The 17,294-nt window shown below is 37.2% G+C and overlaps 3 protein-coding genes across 7 annotated transcripts; 2 read left to right on the top strand and 1 right to left on the bottom strand.

Annotated features, from left to right (window-relative positions):
- Positions 1-10: 10 nt before the first annotated feature.
- On the top strand, positions 11-7,504 carry Wts (serine/threonine-protein kinase warts). 4 transcript variants are annotated; one of them, XM_078181999.1, is made up of 6 exons: positions 11-184; positions 772-927; positions 1,194-1,587; positions 1,695-4,296; positions 4,418-4,695; positions 4,845-7,504. In XM_078181999.1, the coding sequence occupies exons 3-6, from the start codon at positions 1,309-1,311 to the stop codon at positions 5,274-5,276; spliced, it is 3,591 nt and encodes a 1,196-aa protein (XP_078038125.1). In that variant the 5' UTR covers positions 11-184; positions 772-927; positions 1,194-1,308; the 3' UTR covers positions 5,277-7,504. The 4 variants fall into 4 exon arrangements, with proteins under 4 accessions (XP_078038125.1, XP_078038123.1, XP_078038124.1 ...); XM_078181997.1 differs by having other exon boundaries at positions 1,078-1,587; XM_078181998.1 differs by having other exon boundaries at positions 772-1,195; positions 1,267-1,587.
- Positions 7,505-9,860: 2,356 nt separating this feature from the next.
- Mpc1 (mitochondrial pyruvate carrier) lies at positions 9,861-11,092 on the top strand. Of its 2 annotated transcripts, none has more exons than XM_078182017.1 (4): positions 9,861-10,013; positions 10,104-10,223; positions 10,356-10,456; positions 10,776-11,092. In XM_078182017.1, the coding sequence occupies exons 2-4, from the start codon at positions 10,168-10,170 to the stop codon at positions 10,937-10,939; spliced, it is 321 nt and encodes a 106-aa protein (XP_078038143.1). In that variant the 5' UTR covers positions 9,861-10,013; positions 10,104-10,167; the 3' UTR covers positions 10,940-11,092. The 2 variants fall into 2 exon arrangements, with proteins under 2 accessions (XP_078038143.1, XP_078038142.1); XM_078182016.1 differs by having other exon boundaries at positions 9,863-10,013; positions 10,089-10,223.
- A 65-nt stretch (positions 11,093-11,157) lies between these two features.
- Positions 11,158-16,184, bottom strand: LOC144470627 (uncharacterized). The gene is made up of 11 exons (XM_078182000.1): positions 14,389-16,184; positions 14,049-14,312; positions 13,839-13,968; positions 13,602-13,767; positions 13,341-13,521; positions 12,883-13,241; positions 12,639-12,795; positions 12,276-12,407; positions 12,006-12,123; positions 11,749-11,903; positions 11,158-11,682 (listed from the first exon to the last, which is right to left on the bottom strand). Exons 1-11 carry the CDS (start codon positions 15,036-15,038, stop codon positions 11,580-11,582), a joined length of 2,415 nt encoding a protein of 804 aa, XP_078038126.1. The 5' UTR covers positions 15,039-16,184; the 3' UTR covers positions 11,158-11,579.
- Positions 16,185-17,294: the final 1,110 nt, after the last annotated feature.

Genomic DNA, 17,294 nt, shown 5'->3' with positions numbered 1-17,294 from the left:
GTAGGAATGTGGCACTTCAAAATGGCTGCCAGTTACTTTGGTAATTTACGGCTGTATCTTTCTTTATTGTTGCTGATTTAATTAAGACTGTGTATCGGAATATCGTAGGATTAATCTCAAAGAGAAATAGTGAAGCAAAAGTTCTGCGTACGCGTTACTCTCGTCACATGGATTCTGTGGAAACGTGAGAATAGAATATGCTTTGAAGTCGTTCTCTCCCGATTGTTGCATCGGTCGAACTTATTTCAAGACATTTCTTCGCCAATGCTTTGCTGTTTTCGAGAAAAGTGTGTTAATGTAGCTTATTATACATGTAAAAGACACTCTAAAATGATCAGTTAGATGTCTAACGAATAGGTTAGATTACAGATCGATCTCGACATCATGCACAGAAATACGGAGAAACGTTTGTGAAGATCATATACGAGTGTATTTTATTCGATAATAGATGGTTCCAAATTATATGTACATATACATATACATATACCAGCATCAATTCCTATACTTATACCAGTACATACACACATACTTGTCATGTGTGTATTCATACCTGTGCATAAGCCTATGCAATTGTAATATATATAAATATATTTGTATATGTATGTATATGTGTATACGTATGCGTGTGTATGTATACATATGCATGTGTATATATGTATATACAATTATGGATGATTCAAAACAATTTTGCATGATGCCAGATAGTTATAGGATAATTAATAACATATCTAGAAATCTATCGACACATTGAAATTTATGTAATTTTCATAGTGTATCCAATCGCAAGTACTTGGTTGGGAAATAGTATTATAATCAGCAATGTCTGCCGGCATTAGCTGCAGAAATCAATGCGTTTTGTGTGCACTACGTATTGTACAATCGTTGAAAAGATACTGCGCAAGGACTTGTTAATGTCGGCCTGGTTCAGTAAGCATTCTGTTTTTATATTTTATTGTTTTCACCTATAGGGACTTGTTTAATACCTACTACAATTCCGTTAATATAGCAATAACACTGTCTTACTATAACTTATGTAATTGTCTACTAAGATCAAATTATTTATTTATACGGTTAAAGCACAAAATCTTAATGGAAGACGTAATGGCTGTGAACAATTTTGTATGGAACACGATAAAAATGTACCATAGAAGCATTATAACGCTCTAAGAATGTGCTGTAATATTATGTTTTAGATGTATGTATGCGCGCTTGTGTGTGTGTGTATATATATATACATATATATATATATACATATATATGTCACAGCCGGATTAAAGCTAGGTCTTAACGGGCCTAGCATGGGTAACTATGAATCCAACCGCGGTTAATAAATCAAGCACACGTGGCTCTGGATACCATCAAAAGGCATTGGCTGAAATTCGTAATTCGTTGTTGCCCTTCGCAAATATTGGAGGAGCGAGCGAAGTAGGTTCCAGTGCTGCGAGTACTATATCCACATTATCCACAACCAGTGGTATTAGTTCTGCCTCTGGATTGAGTGGCCTTTCTGGTGCTTCTGGTTCTACCATTGACAAATCTGACCAACGACAATTATTAACACAATTGTTAGCAATGGGTTACTCTGAGGTGCGTGAGTTGTAAACTTTCAATTTGTATTCTATCTTGTATTTGTAAAAAAATAGAAATCTTGTTTATCTTGATGTTAATAACAATGCAAATTTTTCAATGTACAGGAGATTGCATTACGAGCTTTGAAGCTGGGAAATTGGCGTCTGGATGCAGCTGTAGAATTTTTGAAACAAGCACAAGGAGAATCGTTGAATGGACTGGGTAAATTAAATACCAAACTTATAAGGAAACCCAGTTTGGAAAGAGAATTGAATTTACAACGTGGTAGTCCGGCGTTGGATAGCGGAGCGGGAAGCTCGCGATCCGATAGTCCTCATCTGACGGAGCTTAGTCCGCACACGCAATTAAGTCGTCAATATTCCCCGAGTAATTTCGTAGAACGAGAACCACCGCCACCTCCGCCTCCTAGATGCAGTTCTACACCGCCACCACCACCACCGCCCCATGCACCCTACAATCAGCCAAATGTGCCGACTAATATGCAGCAAATGCTGAAACGTATGTCTCCTGCTCCGGTGGTTCCTACGCGACCACCACCAACTACACCAGGGAATACCGGACCTATTTCCACGTCGGTCAATTTACCGCAAAGGGGTACAAGTCCGGTATCAAGTTCAAACAATAACTCGAATAGTCGTCAACCGATGATCGTTCAAAACGGACCTCAAGTTCAACAGCAACTGTCCCAGCAAATACAGGCTCTCAGTATATATCAGACCGGTAGTAGCAACTCTAATACTCAAGTTGAACCACCGCCTCCGTATCCTATAGTTTCTTCCTCGTCGACTGGGCCGGTGCAGCCACCATCTTACAGTGTCTCAATACAGAATAGGCAGAGCCCTACGCAGTCCCAGCAAGACTATCGGAAAAGTCCATCGTCCGGAATCTACTCCGGTCCCACTTCGGCTGGTTCGCCGAGCCCTATTACCGTCACCGCTATATCCCCGAGTACGCAAACTTCTATGGCTAGACCTACTCCGTTGCAGGCGTGGGGCGCACGGCAAGCCAAGACACAGCCACCAATAATCATGCAATCGGTTAAGAGCACTCAGGTACAGAAACCTGTGTTGCAAACTGCTATCGCACCAACTTCGCCGCAACCCATTTCTACCACTAGCAATACTCCCACGCCACCGCCATCTTATGCTTCATCTATTCAGCAAAAACAGCAGCAACAGCCGCAGCAGCAACATCAGCATCAACACCAACACCAAACAGTTCAACAGCAACAACAGCAATCGCAACAACAACAAACCCCGCAACAACCACCACCGCCTGCATACGCGCCAGTGAATAACATTGCAACAACGACCGGCAGCAATATGAACGTAAGCGTGTCGGTAGGAGTACCGACCACGGAACCGCCAAGTTATGCAACAACAATGCAAGCGTTAGCAGCGCAACGAGGTATGCATCATCCACTCCCGCCTCCGCCATACGGGACGTCAACCACAGAAGAGCCCAGTGGAATCCCAACAATGGAGAATAACGCGAGCCTGAGATCATCTCCAGTCGCCGCGCATCATCCTCCATTACAAAGAAAATATTCACCCGCTGACAGTTGTCAGCACCCGATGGAAACGCCAACTTTATCTTCGGTAGCGTCGACTTGTCTGAATAATAGGAGTAACAATAACAGCAACAGCAACAATGCTGCCGGCAACAATCCTGGTTGCAATAGTAGTGGTAACAACAACTGCGCCACTACAGTCACTACTACCGTTTGCACCAGCAGTACGACCGTTACCACTATCACAACCACATCTACTACTAACATTGTCGTGGCTGCTTGCATCGGTAGTAACAACAATGGAAACGGAAATAGTAATGGCAATAACAATGGTAACAATAACAACAACAATAATCATACAACAGATAACAATGGGGCGAAAGGCGGTGGAGGTAGTACACCTTCACCTTACAAGATCAAGCATCAATCCCCAATACCTGAGCGTAAACACATGAGTAAAGAAAAAGAGGAAGAACGCAGGGATTGTAAAGTCCGCAATTATTCTCCGCAGGCATTTAAATTCTTTATGGAACAGCACGTTGAGAACGTGTTGAAATCTCATAAACAACGGTTGTATCGTCGACTTCAGCTTGAAACGGAAATGGCTAAAATAGGTCTAAGCGCGGAAGCGCAGTGTCAAATGAGAAAAATGTTATCGCAAAAAGAATCCAATTACATCAGGTTGAAGCGAGCAAAAATGGACAAGTCGATGTTCACGAAAATTAAACCAATTGGTGTTGGCGCATTTGGAGAGGTAACTTTGGTGAGAAAACTCGATACAAATCAGTTTTATGCCATGAAAACTTTACGGAAAGCGGACGTATTGAACCGTAATCAAGTTGCTCATGTTAAAGCCGAGAGAGATATATTGGCAGAAGCTGACAACGAATGGGTGGTGAAGCTCTATTATTCCTTTCAAGATAAAGACAATCTGTACTTTGTCATGGATTATATACCCGGTGGTGATTTGATGTCGTTGCTGATCAAATTCGGTATTTTCAAGGAATCACTGGCACGATTTTATATCGCTGAGCTTACATGCGCTGTAGAAAGTGTACACAAAATGGGATTTATTCATAGAGATATAAAACCGGATAATATCTTGATCGACCGAGATGGACACATCAAGTTGACGGACTTCGGATTATGTACGGGATTTCGCTGGACTCATAACTCCAAGTACTATCAACAAAACGGTAAGAAGATTATCACCGGCAACGAATTATTTTTCGTTTAGATTAATTGAAAATAGAGTAAGATCTTTCATTTTAACTTATAGTAGCTAATTCAATTTGACTGTTGTTATGATAAAAACAGGTCATGGAAAACAAGATTCTATGGATCCCGCTGATGACTGGAACAACGAGTGCCGTTGCATTCAGTTAAAACCACTGGAACGTAGAAGGCACAGAGAACATCAAAGATGTTTGGCTCACTCGTTGGTCGGGACACCTAATTATATTGCGCCTGAAGTACTGCAAAGGACAGGGTATACTCAATTATGCGACTGGTGGAGCGTTGGTGTAATTCTGTATGAAATGTTGGTCGGTTCTCCGCCATTCCTTGCTAATACACCCGCCGAAACACAATACAAGGTAATTAAGTTTTATTCTGTTGTTATTCAGTTCGATTCAATTCGGTCCACTTGGGTTCACTTGACGTAGTTAGAGACTAAGTTCTGCAAAGCAATAGCAAGTAGAAGCAAAAGACACATGTCCACGTAAGAATAAATTTTCGGTTACAGGTGATTAATTGGGAGACGACTCTACATATTCCGAAGCAGGCAAATCTTTCCGCGGAAGGTATGGATTTGATATTGAAGCTTTGCGTTGGTGCAGACCGTCGACTAGGTAAGAATGCGGATGAAGTAAAGAATCATCCGTTTTTCGCGAGTATCGATTTTGAAAAGGGGTTGCGCCGTCAAGTGGCGCCTCATATACCTCGGATACAATATCCTACCGATACAAGCAACTTTGATCCGGTCGATCCCGATAAATTACGCAATTCTGGATCATCTGATTCCAATAAATCGGACGAACTGTTAAATAATGGGAAACCGTTCCATGGTTTTTTTGAATTTACGTTTAGACGATTCTTTGACGACGGTGGTGGTCCTGCGTACCCTAGTCGGATAAGTTTAGACGATAACGACAACCAAGGTCCCGTTTACGTATGATGCTAGGTTTTCCAAGTTTTGCAATCGACTTTCGTACATCCACGAGACATAAACTAATGTTTCGCGATGTTTCGCGCTCGATTGTTCGATATTTGTAAATATTGTTCGAAATAATTTCGGCTTCAACGAAATTAGAATTGGTATGTGAAATTGTTGCAGTCGATTCAATGGAACACCATATACCGTACTATAAGATTACGAAAACGAAAACAAAAACCTTCGCGCTTGTCCTTTACTGCTGATGTTGCGTTTGTCCATGCGTTTCGTTATTCCCTATACGACTTTATTTCTCACCTATCACCATTCACCAATCATCTTAAATCTTTCACTTTTACTTCACCTTACTTTACTTCAATCTGCTTTGTTTTACTCTGCTTTATTCTGCTCTAGTTTGCTTAATTCTATCCTACAGTGCTTTACTGTGCTCTACTTTCCTCTTTTCTGCTTTTCTCTGCCCTACTCAACTTCACTTTGCCCTTCAGTGTTCTTCTCTGCTCTGGTCTGTCTTTGCTTTGGTTTACTTGGCAGTATCGTATTTTATCCAGTTCTCTTCTACTATTTGACAAAGCTCTTTCCCGGATCCTTCTCCATTAAATCCTTTATCATTTATTTAATTTTCGTATCGTATTATTCTAAAATCACGACGATAGCAGGACAGAATTACGGGTCGTCGCAAAATCCATAATTATGGGCATTTAACGTGTGTTTATATACAATTTTTAGAATTTTATCATTAGAATGTGATGCAATATAGCTTGGAGTAAGATAGGTTTTATAGTTCTGTGGTCCTTCGTAAAATTGTATGATTTCTTGAAAACGTTTTCCAATTCGTTTACGGTGAATCGTATATATTCATATATATATATTTACAATTTCAAATACTAATATGAACATTACAGTCGATTGGGAGGAAAGAAAGTAAATGATCGATGGCTGGTGTATATCTATGTATATATGTGTTATGCAAATATGTACTTGCCATTCTCATTTGAATTGGTTTTTGTGCCTATTGGAAACACAACTTTGTATATTTCAGTAAATACTGTGATATTGCAATAATTAGAATAATATGGCTTTTAAATGTATCAATCTTATTTAACTTCTTTCTTCTTTTTTACATGGAATGCTATTATAAATAATTGTTACTAAATATTAATTATTTACTGTATAGACATTTGAATGGATGTAATGTGTTCGTTGTATATTTTATGCAGCTTTTAATCGTCAAATCTTTGTTTCTTTATCTCTTTCCTTTCATCGTTTTTCTCTCTTTCTCACTTTTGTTCGCTGACTCATTCACTCACTCACTCACTAATTCACGCTCTCACTCATCACCCCTGCCCCTCTTAACCCTGTCGGTTCGCTACAATTTCGTTCTATTCGCATCATTACATTTCTTAGTTTTAAAAATTGTGTTAAGTAGCCTGCACACGGTGCAATTTATCTCGTGACATGCCTCGCGTTATCTGGTCTCACGTGAGCTTATTATCGGATCGCATTTTTACAAAGATTACAAAATTACATTTTACTATTTAGCCGGCAGGCGAATTAAGTCCAGTCAGAAGCTGTAACATGACGGACCACCCGATAGTTTCACGTGAGATCTGGCCTGTAAGACATGTTCCCAGAAAAATTTCATCGTCCGTGGTGCACTTGATGGATTCACTATTTGCGTCACACACTGTTTTCGTTTCGTATGTCTCTTGCGTCTTTTCGGAATAACTGCAGACAATTACGTGTAAGAAACTTCTCCGAATAGGGTAAAAGACAGGCGGTTAGAGAGATCGGATGCACAGAGAGATTGTTAATATAATTCATGTAAAAAAAAACGCAAATGATTAATGTAATGAAAAATCGCTTTATTCATAGTTTTACGTAAGAGAGTTTTTATTATTCGCAAAAACTACATCCTAACAAGTAAGACTTCTTAAATATAATTGTACCGAAGAAATTGATCGAATCTGTCGACTGTAATATTTATAATATGGCTGTTTCAATTTCAGTGAGAGTATCAAATTTCCCGCAGAACGGAACGGTAACACGACGTATACAACCGTACTTTTTATATAATATTTTTGCAAAAACACATTATCTTTTGCTTCCTTATTCACCTTTCGTATGCTACATTGAAAATATTCACGGGTCCCGAATTATACGAACCAAAATCAGATCTTTATGTTTTTTATGTAAATAGGATATTTTTTATTCATTAAAATCTATACTGCCGATTGAATTGGTTTCAGTTGTTAAAAATGCTTCTAATTGTGTTTGTCATTGTAACTACAATATGGCCTAAAGACGATGAGATTTGTCTGGAGGCACAACTCGCGTGACCAGGTCTCACGTGAGCCATTTCTTAAAACCAGTCTTTTCATTTATAAATCGTGGTATTTTCGTCTCCCCCTACTTTTTCATCTTGTTCGACTGATACAGCAATTGCTACACAACAATTACAACATTTCTTTGTGTATACACACTGTGAAACTCCGTTTTGGTATTTCGACGTGTTATTATGCATAATACCCGACGTGAATATTGAATATTCGCTAATCGTGAGAGACTGTAATAGGATGGACCCCTCATGGTTTCACGCAAGACCATGTGAGACCTGATCACAGAAACATGTCTGTAGATCTAGACTAATCGTCTTTAGGCCGCTTTACTGACTGTGATTGTAATCGTGATTGTGATTGCCGTTTCGTCTTTTTTCGTTTTTCATCAGATGAAAATTTAGTATTTGATTAAATTTGTTCATTGCTTGAACGTTGCGGTAAAGAGCGCAACTTCGATGTATCCACTTTATCTAGCACAAAATAAATTACTGAAAAAAAGAAAAATTGAAGCGAGGAAAATAATAAAATACCAAAGGGACTCACTATTGTTATCGTAAAAATAATTCTCCTATGCTACACAATAATAGCTAATTTTATTATTATCCGTGTACATAATTTGCATATGTAAGCTTAGTTTATAGATATGTGTACGTGAAAATGGCACAAAAATCGAAGAAAGAATAACTAAAACGAATGTTCTGTTAATAGCTGATGTGTTATTTATAACAGGTATTACAAACAATCGATCGTGAAACTATACGAAACGAAATGTAACGAAACAAACGAATTCTTGCACCGCGTCTACATATTTTACACAATTGTCAATCATTGGAAGATCGTTTCAAACGCTTCCTTTTGATAACTATCATCCGATCCATCGCATTAACGAACTGTTGTCACTCTAGAACGATTGAGATCCAATGATAATTTATATGTACGAACGGGTCTATAATCTATACAGCGATACTAATAAGTGTTCCTTAACTCTGTTAACACGTTGCGTGTCTTTATAGATAATTGTTCTGTATAGATGATTAGATTCGGAGGATGTTTCGAAAATTTGAAATATTTCTTACTGTGAGGCTGAGAGTTTTCTACAAAAATAATATATCGATACCTATATTAGCTATATAAAATAGTAAGCTCTGAATAAATAATATTTTCTAAACTTGACTGAAATAAAAAAAGTCAAATCGTAGTTAGGAAACTTTTGTAAATGATAGGCAGACAACGTGTTAAACTCGACAATTTATTGATCGATTTGTCGACATTACTCACTACGTACTGACAATAAAATATTTTTATACCTTTATATGTATATATATATATTTTTTTTATATATATACATATATACGTATGTACATAAACAGTTACAATTAGTTTTAAATATTATCTGCGTAAAAACTATAACATTATTATGTATTCGTTGATTAAACTTTGCGCCCAAGTGAAGTTCGGCTGGATTCGGCTCATCTCCTCGTATTTCGTATCTCGTTTCTCGTTTCTCGTTTCTCGTCTCTGGTCCCCTCGTCTCTCGTCTCTCGAACCCTCGTCAATCGTCTCACGTCTCGCCCGGCCAGGTCCGCCTCCATCCTACCTCGTCTCGCTTTGCCTTGATTCGACACACAGCGTGGCATTGCATTTTCGAATCTATTCGACTTGACTCGATACGACTAGGCTAGAACGACTAATTGTAACGCGAATGTTCTTGCTTAGTTCTCATTAGTTTACAGATTGTATGTAACGCAATTACAATATAATTATAAAGATCTGTTAACTTACACGCGAAAGAAAGATGATTTTGAACTATGTATAATTGTATGTGGTTGTACATTTTGTAACATCTTCTCTTCAGCTTTTGTAATTACGACATCGAAGCAAAACAGAGAGGCGTATACATATTGTACTGTATTATGACAGTTTAATATATCGAATTTTTTGTATATACTTCCAACAATTACTTTAAATTAAAAGTACGTTCAATGCTTACTTGTATAAAGTTGTTTTATATACTTCATAAATGATCATGCGAACGGAAACTTATGTTTGTATCATGAAACAGGGATGACGCTTCTAAATCGATAGAGCGAAAGATTCGTTTTCGCAGGTATTTATCGATAGTTAGCGATTGTGATATGATACACAACATATAACTATTTTTAAATTGTCCCGCGTTTCACCGCTGCACACTATCGATTATGGGATTATGTTTTGCATGTATACTTAAATACTTATGTACCGTGTAATGTCGATACGAAACGAATTCATTACGGTAGAAAAACATTTGATAAATACAACTGTACAAGGAACAATGGCATATTCTTCATATAAAAGTTATCATTTTTTAAGTTCATACTTCGATACTTGGAGGTGACACGAGTGATTTTTTGCTTGGTGGAGAAATGTTTGTACTATCGACCGTTTATGTAACTGAGGACTGATACCCAGTCGTTTCTTCCAAGTCACTTGTATATATTAGATTTGCATCTTGCAGGTTCGCTTTCTTTCGAAGAAAATCAATTTATTGGGAAGCAAGGAAAGAAAAATAGAGGGAAAAGATGAATCGTGTAAAAAAACTTCTGTCGAGCAAAGAGACACGAGATTATTTAACGAGGCAAGCTATACAACATTTGTACACGCGTGCATGCGCCCATTCATTCAATCACGTAACCAGTGATAACGTGTTACGCTATATTCATTTTGTTGCAAACAAATTGCTCTTACAAATATCACTATTTTGTTTCAGTACACATTTTTGGGGACCTGTAGCTAACTGGGGCATTCCGATTGCTGCGATCGCCGATATACGAAGAGATCCAGAATTTATTAGTGGGAAAATGACGTTTGGTTAGTTTAATGATTTATTAATTATCCTAATACAAATAACACAAATTTATCAGAATTAATTCTCCGAATCTCGCGCATAACAAATATAAGAATTTATGTTGAATGCATTCGAAAGATCCATCAAGTTTATGATTGTGTTAACTCTTTTTCTTTCTTTTGTTTTGCATGATCAGACATTCTAAAGTCTGATTTCTAAAAACAAAATATTGTTTAGTTGTTTTGTGAATTTCGAATTGCAAACGAAACATGACAAAAGTTAATTCAAACTTACAGCAAATGGTGTACTCGAATGGATTGTCAATTGAGAAATTTGTTTCAGCCTTGTGTTTATATTCTGCAATGTTTATGAGATTTGCACTGAAGGTGCAACCGAGGAACTTGCTTCTGTTTGCTTGTCACTTTGTAAATGAAGGTGCACAATTGACGCAAGGTGCTAGATTTATTAAGCATCAATTTTCAAGCAAGAAGGAGGTAAAAGCTTGAGATTACCATTTCTCTGGTTTTAAAAGTACAAAGATCTTATTATCATTTTGTAGCATATATTATTTAATTCTATCAAAGTTTGATGGAGACTTTTTAAGACACTCATACTATGTACAATTTAAATAATATAACATCAAATATTTCACAGCTAAATACTTTCTTAGTTTTAGTATTTAAACAATTAGTAGAAAATAAGTATCTGCATTTGATCAGGGAAGTAAAGAAAACGAATTTGCAAGATTATACTTATTATGTATTATCAAATATATAAGAGGTATAAAATGTGCTTATAATAATAACTTACAGTGGCAATGTTAGTTGCAATATTAAGATATTGGTCTTAACAATAATGTCATTTATTTAAAAGTTCGTTTCTTCGCATACCAAAGATTCTGATAGAAAAGAAACAATAGATTTGAACCTAGTTTGGACGGATTAATATGTATGTATATATTATACGCTAACTAAGATCCTCAACAGTTCCACAATAGGTGGTATCTACACGTATAAATTGATATAAAATGGTAAATTGATTATATAGCGATTCTAGCGAATCGTAAATGCATCGAATTAAAAATTTTATCTCGATGGACGGAATCGTGTTAGAAAGATGCATCTAACTAAAATACAATTGACGTCATTAACGCCTGTACAGATAATACGTTATTATCGACGCGATTAACAGTACCCAGCTAATTTCAATGGATGAAGCTCCAGCTAACCGGCACTTGAACATGTCGTACCTATGAAACAGAAATATGTAATAATGTATATTATAATATTTACTAGATAACTACAACTTTACGAACCTGGTTTCTATATCGTTGACTAAATTATTAAACTCAGCTTCTACCAACTGACCATCGTAATACGTAATTAAATCTTCGAACGGGTATTCGAAACCTTGCTTGCATTCGCATTTGTAGCCACCAGTTTCAAAACCTCTACCAAGGATGGGCACGCACTATACAGCATCGAAGTGAACCAGATCAACGAAAATTAACAAATATTCGTATATACATGTTACACAACAATTTTCTAAGAAGCAAAAATCTGATAAACTTACATATGAGGTTTTCTTATCGCATTTGTGGGTACCTTTGAATGCATTCGGTGCATAGAACACATCGTCGCATTGATTAATGTCGAGCTGAAGCAGGTCCATGGTAACAGCTACGACGCCTCTGTAAAGATTTTAATATAAAATGCAATGTCGGTCCTGCTCTTTCTTTGCGGTGAAACTGGTTTTCTATCCCTTTAGTAGAATACCTCGGATTCGATCCCGCATGCACATACTACAACCCCGTTCACTGTCTATGTAGACTGAAATACTTACTTGAATTCCAGTTTCCCTTTCAAACTGTCCCAACCGAAAAACGGGGATGCATAGGTAATTACCCATTTCTTCACTTTGCCGTTACAGTCGAAATACGGACTAGTCCAATGGCCGTGGTTCAAGTTTGCTGCCCTGTACAGACATGTGTTCCCACACATTAAAATAAATCCTTTTTGGGAGATAAATTTTCTACAGCTCCCCAATTTCATGCACCAAATCTCTTTATCCTTTGGTCACATGTTACATACACATTGTTCGCAATAAAATTCACTGTCTCACAGGACGTAACAAATTTGCAGTTTGCACTGGTAACAGCAAAATCTTGTTTTTTCTTATCCTATATTTTCATATTCGTATTCTTACCTATAAAAATGTGGATAGTGTTCGAACTTTTTCAGATATTCCCCGGTTTCGTTGTACCTAATTTTGAGTTTTATATGATATTTTTCCAATTCATCAAAATTTGTTGCCCATCTTTGTTTTAATACTTGAAAATAGCTTCGTTTCGTATAGACTTCATCTAAAAACAATGTTTCTTGTACAATTAAATGTAACACTTTATAGAGTGATCCCCGTCGCTTTGCGATAATCTCAATGAATGTTTCACCTGTATCGTTCAACCTAGCTAAATCTTCGACTTTGAATTTCCGTGTGTTTAGTTGAGTTTTATAAGCATACGGTCCAAAGAGTGTTCTATTTGTAAATTTGTTACGATCCCAAAATGTCCCAGCAGACCAAATTTTGGTATCCCCTAGAACCAGAGCCAGAGTCTCCCCAATCATCTGGTCTTCTGTCAAAGGCCTGTCGGCTACCCTCTTGCCAGAATAAACTTCATGTGGATCAGACACTTGTAGAAATGCGCTGATAAAATTGGCTAATCTAGTTGCCATTTTTGCTTCATTCTCAAAGAATTCTTGAACGCCGAAACCCGTATCACCGCGCAACGTTAATTCCTCCTTCGTATAACTGTAATTGCGTACATTATAATTTAGAAAGGAAATCGTAATCGGCTAATAGAATATAAGTGAAGAAACAATTGAAGTTAGAATTATTCTTCCAACACACCTTTTGCAAGTTTTTGAATTTACGCTCAAGATAAACTTAAGAGTTTGATCGATATTCACTTTCTCGGTTCTCATAGCTTCTGGCCCAGAAGAATAATTTCTATAGTGGTAATATCGCTCAAGGTATTTTTCTCGGACATATGGCTTTGCCTTCTCCCATTGCACCGGCATTTTATGTATCCCTAAAGTATCAAAAGTCACGATTAATAAATGTGTAATGAAAGAGCAAAAAAAATTAACGATATAAAAACAGAAGCCTTACACCCTATTTTAGTACAATCAAATCCGTTATAGTATTGTTCCTGAGTCGCTCTCTCTACAATCTCTCCAAGATATGGACGTCGTACAACGGTTGGTAGCCTAAAACCTGGCCTACATCTGCACTGATATCCGCCGCGACGGAAACCCCAACCGTGCAATGGCTCGCACTACAAATACGACGAAAATTGAATAACTTTCATATAAAATAACATCGTTTCTGTCTTGTTTTATCTAATACCTCGGTAGTTTCTTTTTTACATCTTGCCGTGTTTTCAAATCTGTTGGGCCCACTGTTTCCATTTCCTTTAGGGCATTGATTTATGTCTATTCTTTCAAAATCCATTTCTATCACGGATATAGCTGTATATCTGAAATAAATTATGCAAGTTAATTTTGAAATTCAACTTTAAACAGACTGTTTAACTATTAAATACAATTTTGTACATACGTTGGGTATTCTATGTGTCTGAATCCTGTGTGCCTTGGATAAATATCTGCAACAGGTACAATTGCTGCTACCAACCAGCGGTTGGATCTACCACAATCAAAATATGGTCTGGTCCATCTAACAGGTCCAGGATATTCATCTGCACCTGGTGGACCATGAAATGTAAACGTTTCATTGGTGCTGTTAGCATAGCGGATTTCAACTTGGTATGTAGTTTTGGTATCGTGTCTCTTCTCGACATTGTCTGGTAACCACTTCTTATACCTAAATGCAGGCATCAAAACAAATAATAACATAAAAAAATTTATACATTACTATACTAATAAAATCCTTTACTTACCATTCGTTTATACGATAATAGTCAGTCGTGTAATCTTGGCTTAAACTGCTCCTTGGATAAGCACCAAGATCTTGTACAGTAAAAGTGTTTCTCGTAGATATTCTCTCTAAATGTATTGGATCATTGAAATCGTCAGCTCTGAAAGTTCTTGGTGCGAATCTAGGCATAGTTTTATTGAAGAAACCTCTGTAAGACGAGGAATAAGACATATTTGGAGAAAAATAAATGGCAGAGGCATTTATGTGTGGATTTGAGGAAACATCAGCAACTGTTGACAGAAAGTAGTACATCATGCCCGGATCGTACGTATCGTTGATTGCTGGACGTATAAATCGTGACTGTAAAATGTAACTCCAAAAGAACGATCTACTGAGTGCCATGTTATGTAGATGCAACAGAGCAGTCCTATTTGGGAACACGGGATTGATGTTAATGTCTTTGATATCAGGTAAATGAGAGACTGTATCTTCCGGTAAATAGAGATCTTCGAGATGCTGGATAGGACAATTATCTTCGTTGATTTTGTCCATTTTAAAACGAATTTCGTCGAACGAATCTCTGATTTGCCACTCATATTGACCGACAACGCCCGAACAACAGAAGCACACGATCACCGTCGTTAAATAAATTTTCAAATTGGCGTACTCCATGTTTTCAATGAATTGTTAACTGCTTCGTGACGTTCGTATCATTATTGTCCACCGGATCGTAACAGCATAAAAATTATTAAAGTGTTTCAAATTAAAGCGAAAGTTCATTTACATTCCACACTACACTAGTCACACGAAGAACCGTGTAAACACACCCAGTCTAACCGAAACGTTCTCTACGCTCATGCTGCTACGTTCGTACGTACAGTAGCGCCCACATGTTGCTTCGGTTATGACGTCATTAATGCTATACTAAGTTACATGCAGCTTTTCCTAGAAAATCACATGCGCAGAGTTCATTCCTCATTCGTTAGCTATGATCACTTCTCATTTTGAGATTTCGGTACATGTATCAATTAAAAGGGAAGAGAGAGAAAATAAATATGCGATCGACAGAGCATTAGTTGTTTGAATTGGTGCACAAACATTAGTTTTACAGTTTAGGTTATTCGTTCCTTAAGATTCGTAAAAAAAGAAAAAACGAGGAGAACCATTTATTCTACTCGAGTGAGTGATTCGTTAATTTGACAATTAAATGTTATAGTGGTATATATCTAGTTCGGAGAGGACTCATCGAAATTTTGAAAGTACGAAAAAATAAAAAAAATTATGATAGAAGATGTGTCAGCAACAGCAGCTTCAGAAGGAACACGAGAAAGAATTAAAGCATAGCTTAATATGATATAACATTTAAATATCCTTTATTATGATAATTCTTATAGCGCCTTGGTCCATCGACCCCCGTTCCCCCGGACTTGACTCTCCTGAGTGTGTACGTACGAGTACTCTGCTGACTGTGGCATTATTGTCCCAATACTGGTCTTCACCCTTATTTATCTACGAAAAAAAGAGAATTTCTCATACCTAAACAAGTATTTCGAGAAGACAGCTTGCTGGAGGTCTCCTCGTCTCTCCATCTCCTCGCACCTTAATGCGGCTGTTCATGCATCTACATCCTGAGAAAATTTCTGTAATGCATCGTTCACGGTTCGAAACTCGTAATGTTAACGTGGGAAATACTCTTCGGAAGAGTCTTTACACCCATAATTTATCGTCGGCCCATCTTCTTATGTAACAATATCACATTACGTTTATAAGTAATTTTCAGGCTGTGCAATTTTCGTGTTCGAACAAAAACATTCACCAAATTGCAAGCATTGTTTCTATCAATTCTCTATCTAATATTTTCTGAATAAATATGTCGGCTCAATTGGTATTATGATTTTAAAACGACGATTGCATGAACATAGAATATACGTACAAGTATATTGTAATAGACACGGCAACATCCAACGGAGAGGAAACGTGTACGTAACAAATAATGATCCACATTTCAAAATGTTAATTGAAAAAGGTCCGACATATGCATAAGTATTTTTCCCTGTCGAAATCCCAAACTCCCGCAACAATGGTTTTAGAGTTGGGTAAAAAGTGTATTGTCTATGGAGTATAGAGTGTGCTGACAACTAATGTATGTATGTAAGTAATGAAAGATAGAAAAGGTGGAGGAGTGGGGACAGGAAGGAGGGAGACCATGGATAGAAGGAGAAGCGATGATAGAAAGAAAGAGATCGTTGTAAAGCGAATAGAAAAAAAGTTGATAAAGTGAGACAAAATGAGAATATGAAGGGGGTAGAAGAATGAGTGGCGTGCAAGAAAGAAGAAGGTAGAAAATAAAGAAAGAAATGAGGAAAAAGAATGGAAGAAGTTCGCAGGGAAACGATTAAATAAAATTTTATTGACAAATGTGCAACGGTCGATTAGTTTGAACAGTATTTCTACCTATAACTAAATTTTGATAGAGTATTTGGAGAAATAAGAATAATGGTTAAAAAAAAGTAAAATGTTCGAAAGGAACAGGTTTCTGCCATCGAGTGTGCAAGCATTAGCTTTCTCTGTCACTCGTTCACGTTGGAGGGACGCGGGTGCGTGTTCAACCAGACAGGCGGTTTACGGTTAAAATCAGGACCGTATCGCAATTTCTGAAACCTGCTCTGTAAGTAATTTGAATATGTACACGTATTATCTACGAAATTCATCGATTATCGAAACAAAATTGTTCTCTAACTAATAAAACAAAAAGATGTTAGCATAGCACGAAGGACAAGTGATGCACATTATACAGACGTCGAGAACACATATACATGCATACGTGTTGGTGCGTTCCTACATTACATATACGAACTTTATTGTCAAAGACTGCGATTCATTAAGAAATTTATGCGAGTCTCCGAAATTCTCTAAAGTTTTAAGATA

Source organism: Augochlora pura, chromosome 5, assembly GCF_028453695.1.
Source record: "Augochlora pura isolate Apur16 chromosome 5, APUR_v2.2.1, whole genome shotgun sequence".
Classification (NCBI taxonomy): Eukaryota; Metazoa; Arthropoda; class Insecta; order Hymenoptera; family Halictidae; genus Augochlora; species Augochlora pura.
The sequence above is the reverse complement of the archived record's forward strand: the minus strand, read 5'-3'. Positions and strand labels throughout refer to the sequence as shown.

Bases quoted from the DNA above. Each gene is read 5' to 3' on its own strand.
- Wts (XM_078181999.1), top strand. From the start codon at position 1,309: ATGAATCCAACCGCGGTTAATAAATCAAGCACACGTGGCTCTGGATAC. The intron at 1,588-1,694 runs GTGCGTGAGTTG...TTCAATGTACAG, and splicing joins TAGCAATGGGTTACTCTGAG to GAGATTGCATTACGAGCTTT. The intron at 4,696-4,844 runs GTAATTAAGTTT...TTTCGGTTACAG, and splicing joins CCGCCGAAACACAATACAAG to GTGATTAATTGGGAGACGAC.
- Mpc1 (XM_078182017.1), top strand. From the start codon at position 10,168: ATGAATCGTGTAAAAAAACTTCTGTCGAGCAAAGAGACACGAGATTAT. The intron at 10,224-10,355 runs GCAAGCTATACA...ATTTTGTTTCAG, and splicing joins ACACGAGATTATTTAACGAG to TACACATTTTTGGGGACCTG. The intron at 10,457-10,775 runs GTTAGTTTAATG...AATTTGTTTCAG, and splicing joins TAGTGGGAAAATGACGTTTG to CCTTGTGTTTATATTCTGCA.
- LOC144470627 (XM_078182000.1), bottom strand. From the start codon at position 15,038: ATGGAGTACGCCAATTTGAAAATTTATTTAACGACGGTGATCGTGTGC. The intron at 11,904-12,005 runs GTAAGTTTATCA...GATGCTGTATAG, and splicing joins GCGATAAGAAAACCTCATAT to TGCGTGCCCATCCTTGGTAG. The intron at 11,683-11,748 runs GTTCGTAAAGTT...TCTGTTTCATAG, and splicing joins GTCAACGATATAGAAACCAG to GTACGACATGTTCAAGTGCC.